Source organism: Mesitornis unicolor, unplaced genomic scaffold (assembly GCF_000695765.1).
Source record: "Mesitornis unicolor isolate BGI_N332 unplaced genomic scaffold, ASM69576v1 scaffold26239, whole genome shotgun sequence".
Classification (NCBI taxonomy): domain Eukaryota; kingdom Metazoa; phylum Chordata; class Aves; order Mesitornithiformes; family Mesitornithidae; genus Mesitornis; species Mesitornis unicolor.
In genome coordinates, this window is record NW_010206927.1 from 1409 (window position 1) to 9885 (window position 8477).

An 8477-nucleotide genomic window follows, 5' to 3' on the forward strand; every position below is an offset into this window, starting at 1 on the left:
CTTGCTTTCTCTTCTTTCCCTTGACACCTGCTTTCTCTGTGTGCTGCCATACATACTTTTGAAGCCTTTTGATTGATAGACTGTCAATATTTCATCTGTAAACTGCTGGATTAATAGCAGCTGGTTACATGGAACCATTTTAAGAACAAATTAGTTACTTTGAGGAGGTGTCGATCACTGAGCATGGTGGGGTTTTTTTTAGCTCTGAACAATAAAAACAGAGCTCTTAGGTCAAATTTTGTTATTGGCTCTGGAATACATGTGTCAAAAATATGTTATTCATGTTATTGTCATGTTATTATTCATGTTATTCATGTCATTCAGTTATTCACGTCATTCAGTTATTCATGATAGAGACAAAAAAAACCCATCACATGTCAGTGGCTAGTGTTACTTTTTTAACTTTATTAAGTTCATTAATATGTATCTTTGCACAGTACTATTATTTTTAAATAGGTCAGATTTCACTAGAGATATATTGTTGCTGTTAAAAAATGACAAGTGTGTATCATACATAATAATTTATCTTCTAGATAACACAGCTGGAATTTTCACAGCAAAAAGTGGCTTCAGGAGGCAAGAGCAGTTTTCTTTCTACTTGCCAATCTTAATTCTGGATAATGGAACTCCACCACTGACGAGCACAAATACTCTCACTGTCACTGTCTGTGACTGTAAAACTGAAGTTAACACCTTCTACTGTCGATACGGAGCTTTCATGTATGCCATGGGTCTCAGCACAGAAGCTTTAGTTGCTGTTTTGGCTTGCACACTAATACTCCTAGGTGAGTATGAGTGAGAAATTACTTTCTTTCCTTTTACAGTAGGCTTGATTAAGTGACAAATATGTTCCCTTGACTGCAAGCCTGGAAGCGCTATTAAGGAAAAAACTGCAATAAAACAAATGCTTATTTTCTTTTCTGTTTTTGTAACTATAATTCCTCTCCCCAACTTGTCAGTAAAATCTGAATTTTAACATGTCCTAAAAGCAGACTTTAGTTGAGTCATGGTCCTATATGTCTATATTGGTGCAAAGTCTGTACTGAACCAAGGTAAAGCTAAAAAATGCATTATGCAGGAAATTGGCTAGTATAAGTATATATTACAAGAATCAGTACCCTACTTATTCTGCCTTAGGTATACCAAATGTAGAGCTAAGACTAGTAAAAATAATAAAAGAAAAAGAGAATTTGATACTCTCAGAAAGCAATTCCAGAAACAGGAAATTTGTCTGCCAATTCAAAAAGTTGCATCTCCAAACAGCTTTTACTCCAAATGTTTGGCATCTCGTTTTCCCTCTCACAGGACACCAGATAAACCTGCATTATATTTGGGAGCTTGTGGATATGAAATGTGTGTTTGAGAGTGTTTAAATGCACAGGAGTTGTGCTTGCACTTCTGCAAAGGGTCATGTACAGCTGGCACACTACACTCAAAACCACACTAACCACACAAAACTGGCTGTTCCTGCACTGCATGGGGCTATGGCTGATGCAAGAAATATTGAGTGACAGTGCTCAGGGAAACAATTTCACCTGGCAAAGCATGTAGTTATTGCTGCTAAAGTGCATTTCCTTTTTTCCAGCAGAAGGATATTCCTGCAGTGTTCGATGAGTGATTTGCTGACATTGACACATTAGAACAGCAAACCCACTGTATTAGTAATTCCCCAAAGACTAAATATCTGTTCTGAAACTCTGTACCTGTCTTAGTGAGGTTAAGATATGGTAGCTTCCAAGGCCAGGAAAGCAAGCAATAGACCCAAGTCATAATGACTGACCTTGGAGCTTGGTCACTCATGGTGATCATAGTCCTCAAGACCAAATTCAAGCTGATGCAAATAAAGCAACAGGGAAAGACTTCCAAATCCCTGTTGCCTATGTAATAATATGGTGTATCCATATTATGCCATATAGCAGTATATTTCATAAAATGTCATATATAAAAATACCATAAAACAGCTGATAGATTATGTTACTAAAACCATTTTTCCGCTAATGAAACCACAAAAACCTTCTAATTATGAAAATGAAGATATAATCAGAATTTCACCAAGCAGTGTGATATTAATGCATCATTATAAGTTCTACAAACCTAGCATAAATTGTTTTTCAACAAAATTCTAAAAAAAAAAAAAAGGAAAAATAGAATCATAATCAAAACAAGAAAACTGCAGCATAAAGAAGTAATAATAACAGAAATTATGTTGCCTTATGAAACAAAAACTTTCACTGAAAATTCTTCTCTCAGTGTATTTGTTAATGAGAGCAAATACAATAGCAATATTTTTAAACTCCTATATCACTAAAAGAAATGCAAAACAATTTTAAGTAAACCCTTTTTTGCTATAGGAAGGGTATCTAGGTAAAGAATATTCTTTTTTCTAACCTTATGATACAATATGACCTCTACCAGTCTATAAATAACAGCATACCACACTAAGCATATCATCATTAACTACAGGAAAGCTGAGGCTTGAAAATTAAGGCTTGCAGCTCTATTCTGACGCTGTATTTTGATCTGCCATAAGCAGCAGCAGATGAGAAAGACAAGTCCAATAATGCTAATGGAATTATTTTGAATTTACACCAGTGAAAAAAGAAATTTAACAACTTAAAAATCACCCATGTTTTATGTTCTGTCCAGAAGGTTATGGCTTATTTTAGTTAGCATAAGGAATAGAAACTGGCTCTAATTATTTCCTCTTGTACCTTTGACATCCTAAATAAATTTCTTAGTGAAAACTCATTGAAATTTCTACTGAAATGGAATCCTGTAATTTAGTTCCATAGTTAAATGAGTTGCCCAGAAGCAGTATATGTACCTGGTAATTATGAGTCAACATTTTCTTATGGCTTTGGGTTCTCAACATTACACGACATGCAGGACACTGCAGAAACAGAATGGCCTACAAAAAATGCACATGTGTTTATTTATCCTTACAAACACATTGAATAAATAAGGCAAGGATGAAAACAGAAAATGGAAATAACAATTTTATGTCTAGATGGGAGTACTCTTGGCCAGACAGTAGTCATTTCTTGATTCCATAGAAAAATGCAGGGATGCATTGGTTCCCCTACTTCCATCTCCTGGTTTCCAACAAAGAAAACAAAATACAATTGGATTTGTGGTTTCTAGACTTGCCTGCACTCCTGGAGTCACCTTATTTAAACCAGAGCTTTCCTTGTCCCAGGCAGTCTTCAGTAGTGGCACTAGAAAGCAGCCCTTTGATTGAAGTCTCTGCCTTAGATCTGGCAGTCAGCATGAGCTTACAGGAAGGCTAGGGTGCATTTGAAGTTTCCTTTGATTATTGCAGGATAACTGAACCTTGCCACTTTGTGTTATGCACTTAAGGGTCTGAGGATCAGGTGAACTATATCACTGCATTATCTAGGCCACCTGTGGAATTATTCATCAAGAGCTTCTTGGTTGCTTGCAGACAGGTCCTCTCTCTAGTTGGAATACACTCTTGGTGTCTACTGGGCTTATGCATATCACAAAAGTCAAAGCAGGGATATAGATAAATGTATTAATCATAAAGAAAAAGAACTAATCTACCATACTCTTTACAGACACACGTATTTTAAATGCATTAAATCTTTGAATATATTTTGGTGACTATTGAAAATTAAATATGTTCTAAACACAATACATATGACATATCTATCTGAGGCCTAAAGCTTTTGGGGTTTTTTTTCCATTTTCCGGTATCATCATGTGTACCATTAGAAGAGTTCACCATTCAAAGGGTTTGAAGAGTTAGAACCGTCTGGGCTTTTTAAATATGTAATGACATTGTAGAAATTCTTGTTTCCAATGCTTTCAAGCTTGGTGTTAGTATTTTCCAAATCAAATGAAACAGCATACAGTAAATACACAGAAATAAAGAACTTCTTCAAGTCCCATATATATCACTAAGTGAGTTAAAATCCTGTCATTGTTGGTAGTCGTATCATATTATGTCGTGAGTAATAATTTACATCCAGAAACTACTTATTTATTATATGAAACTGCATAAAATTTAGTTAAAAACTGAAATAATTAATGTCTTTGAAATTCATAGACTCAAGAGGATCATTCAGCTAAATATGAAATTAAGTAGGATTAAAAAATAGTGCTTTAAAATAAAATTTAAAAAGGCTTCAGATGTGAAAGAAACAAGCTGCTCTGATTTATAGCCCTTCATAGTAAGTACTGTTACAACATCATTTAAAATTTAGTGACAGTCTTCAAATTTCCAGACCAGCATAACAAAAATAATTGAAACACAACCTGCATAGTCTATGGAACTCAATGAGACAACCAGCTGAGGAGGATATCTTGCTTATTGCCTTTTTTTAAAATTTGATCTTACTGGGACTTTGAGCTGAGAGAGAGTGAGAGAATAAGAATTCAAGTTATGAAAGTGAAATTGATATATTAAGTGATAAACCAAAGCAGTTTCAAAAAGCATAACTTGTGTTTCCATCAGTTTCAAACTCCTATCTACCAAAAGAACTGCTCCATTTCATTCACCTATTTTATAAGTCCCATTGTAGCCATTTTCCCCACCACATAATATGGTCATCTCAAAACCATAAAATCTATAAAAATGACAGCTCTGTAAATCTGTTAAGATAGCTTCCCTTGTCGGTAACACTGATTTTAAGAAAAGTTACCAATTTTTTTAGTCTTTCCAAGTACATTCCAAGTCTCTGGTTGTGTTTATTTCCCTTGTTTTTTGTTTTGTTTTTGTTTTTGGCCAGTGTTCTTCTTGGCAATTGTAGCTGTAAGACAGCAGAGGAAGAAGTCTCCCTTTTCAGAGAAAATGGAAGAATTCAGAGAGAACATTGTACGGTATGATGATGAAGGAGGTGGCGAGGAGGACACAGAAGCCTTTGATATTTCAGCACTGAGGACCCGCACTGTCATGAGAACGTACAAACCTCGGAAGAAGGTCACCACAGAAATCCATAGCCTCTACAGACAGTCTCTGCAGGTTGGCCCTGACAGTGCAATCTTCAGGCAATTCATTTCAGAAAAGCTTGAAGAAGCAAATACTGATCCTACTGCTCCTCCATATGACTCACTTTGGACCTATGCATTTGAGGGGACTGGCTCTTTGGCAGGATCCCTCAGCTCTTTAGGTTCAAACATGTCAGACGTAGATCAAAGTTATGACTACCTTACAGACTGGGGACCTCACTTTAAACAGCTTGCAGGCATGTACACTTCCCATAAGAGTGTGGGTGATTAGTCAGTCTTTGGTTTGTTGTTTTATTTTCCTAAATCTCAGCAACCAAAAACAACTGTGTTTTTTTTAAAATTATCATCCCACATTAAAGGACAAAAAATCAAAGCCCAAGCATTTTTTATTTTTCCGTGAAAATCTTGGATGCAGAAATCTTTTGAAAAATCACACCAGGCATGTTATGAGGTGAGGGAATGGAAACTCCCATTTGAAAATCTCTTGGCTGAATACAAACTGTACTGTTTTGGATATCTGGATCCCTTTCTGGATACCAGATACCAAAAACCTGGGTCCTGCAAGTACAAAAGGAGGAGCAGAAGCCATAAAAGGACATTTTAAATATTCTGTCATCCATAAGCTTTAAACTGTTTCCAAAGACAGATGTTTGCTGTTGCAGGTGACTATATTCATTAACCAAAGTTAAACATCCTCATTTGTATAATGCTTCCTTATATAAATATACTTGTGTAAAAAAGTAGACCCTAGATATTCTAATGCAATTGTCAGAAGTGCTCACAGAATCATCTATTTATTGTTCTTACGATGATAAAACTAGAACAAATTTCTTTTCCTATCAGTGTAAAAATAAAGACCTATTACATCAGTAACTATTTGCTGTCATTTTAGTTTTTGATGGAGCTATTGAAAAATGTATAAAACAATACTTAATTTAGCAAATAAGATAGAAAAAAATAAATAGTTCAAGTTAGAATCAATATTCAATGTAAATACTACAATTGACCACATTATAGACTACTGTACTTAGAACAAAATGCCATCTAAATACAGGCATTCTTACTTTTATTAAGAGTTTAAAGGATGACGGATTTACCAGCATATATTTATTTTTTTATTATGGAATATAAAATTATCTGCAGTAGTCAGTTTTATTATAACAATATTAAGCATCTTTAAAATGCTAAGCTGGAGGTTATAAAACTTTATGTGTAATGTTAGATAATAAGATAATAAAATGCCTTAATGTTAATCTACTTCTGAAAATGATCCTGAATCATTCTGCAAGACTCAAGCCAGACTTCAAAATTAATTTCCTACTGTATTTTTTCCAAACATTCCATAATGCATATAAAGCTGTCTCAGAATATTTTCTTACTCATACCACTACTCAGCAGCAATTTTGGATCTGAGGGTCATCAACTATGTTCAGAATGGTCTGCCTGGAAAAAGCAAACTGCCTGTTTTTTATTTACCTCTATTCCATCATGTACTTATTTTACAGAAATCACATAATGTAATCAACTGATGCATTTCCACAGCTAAAAGCTGGTATCAGTATAAAGAATATTATGCAACATATATTTTTCTTCTCCCTTCCCTTTTTTAACATAACATGTTAGGTAAGTGCTACTAATTTACAGAGGGCCAGACAAAGCTTATGCAGGGAAAAACAACCAACCAACCAACCAACCTCACAAAACCAACCAACAAAAAAACCCCAACAAATGGCTTGTAACATACAACCTCTGCAATGTTTGCTACAATTGCTGTTTGCTGAAGAAAACCAACACATGTAGGCTTAGTGGAAATGTGCCAGTGCAGAGTTTAAATTCCTGTCAGATAAAAATAAAATGTGGAGTCTGAAAACCAGAAGAGATTTCCAAGGTGATATCTGGTAAGGGCAGAAACATTATTCATTATTTTCATAGCTGAAAATATATGGGAGGTGTGTCATCTGACCAGGTGCAAATGAAGCAGCATCTGGTTCATAAGGAAAAACTGGTTCTTGCCAGTCTCATGCTAGGACACCAGTATGAATGAACAGCTACAAATCAGCCTTAAAAGATGCACAAGTAAAAACACTGTAATTATAACTCTAACATTTGTGTTCAATGTCTTTCAAAGAAATGTGACAAAACAACTTATATCTGAGATGATACTGTACATACTAGTAATTTGCTCCATGGAGAGGAATAGAGAGCAAGAGGGAGAACAACATGTAATGCTTGTTGAAAAGTACGTTTCTAGGATTAGGACTATAGATTTATGTGGGTTATACCCTAAACAAATCTTTATTCCACAGATGGTCCCAGTGGCATTAACAGAATTCCTCATGCTTTCAGGTTGTATTTAGTGCATAAAGGATAACACTGTCTGATCCTTTCTCAATCTAGAGATTTTGTCCATTTATTTGGGGAAATAGTCTTGAACACTCAACCACATTTGCACTTATGTTATAATTTCTTCTTTTTGCTGTAACGAATTTAAAAAATAAATGATTTTTGTAACCAATGCATACCACTGTCATGTAATTTTTGTGACTAACATATGCCTTGTCAGTAATTTCTATATGAAAAACATTAATGGCCTTCTGTGGATCTTAAATTATCTTTAGCTGAAAAAAGAATAAGACTGTGTTTGCAGAGCAGAAAAAGGAAGTATTTTGCCCAGAAATAAGAAGTTATTCCTACTTGTTACTGGGCTACATTTTAATATGTTCCTGGTATTCAATATATGTCAAATCTGTCAATTTATTTCCACGTGTGAGAAACTAATCACTGAACTTAGTAACTTCACACTTCTTTTAATATACTGTACTTAATTTAGCTCAACAATGTCTGCAAAAAGTTTTTATAGCAGTGTCAGCTTATTTGAAGGAAATAAACATTCGGAGGAAGCCAAAATTAAACACATAAGAGATACCACAATAATTTATAGTAAGAAATTAATAAAGGAAAAGTTATGTCAGAGTTTCTTATGATAAGATCTATTAAACTTTGGAATGGTTTTCCCAAGAGAATCTTCCACTACTTTTATCTTTAAAAATAGTATCTAGAATTACATATAGTACTGTATTGAGTTTGCATGGTAAGACTTTGGTAGTGGTGGGGGCTATGAGAAGCTGCTAGAAGCTTCCCTTATGTCCAATAGGGCTGGTGCCAGCCGGCTCCAAGACAAACTCACCAATGGTCAAGGCTGTCAATCAACAATAACGGTAGCGATTCTGTGATAACATATATAAAAAGGACAAAAAGTGGCTGCACAACACCAGTTACAGCCAGAGAAAGGAGTGAGAATATGTGAGAGAAACAACTCTGCAGACACCAAGGTGAGTGAAGAAAGACAGGGAGGAGGTGCTCCAGACACCAGAGCAGAGATTCACCTGCAGCCTGTGGTGAAGACCATGGTAAAGCAGGCTGTTCTTCTGAAGCCCACAGAGGTTAATGGTGGAGCAGATATCCACTTGCAGCCCATGGAGGACCCCACATTGGAGCAGGTGGATTCA

The 8477-nt window shown here is 35.3% G+C and overlaps 1 protein-coding gene across 1 annotated transcript; it reads left to right on the plus strand.

Annotated features, from left to right (window-relative positions):
• Window positions 1-533: 533 nt before the first annotated feature.
• On the plus strand, window positions 534-5299 carry LOC104546547 (cadherin-19-like; the record flags this gene model as incomplete). The annotated part of the gene is made up of 2 exons (XM_010191962.1): window positions 534-785; window positions 4749-5299. Coding segments are annotated over 2 exons (743 nt in total), but the record flags the coding sequence as incomplete, so codon positions are not given.
• Between the last annotated feature and the right edge of the window lie 3178 nt (window positions 5300-8477).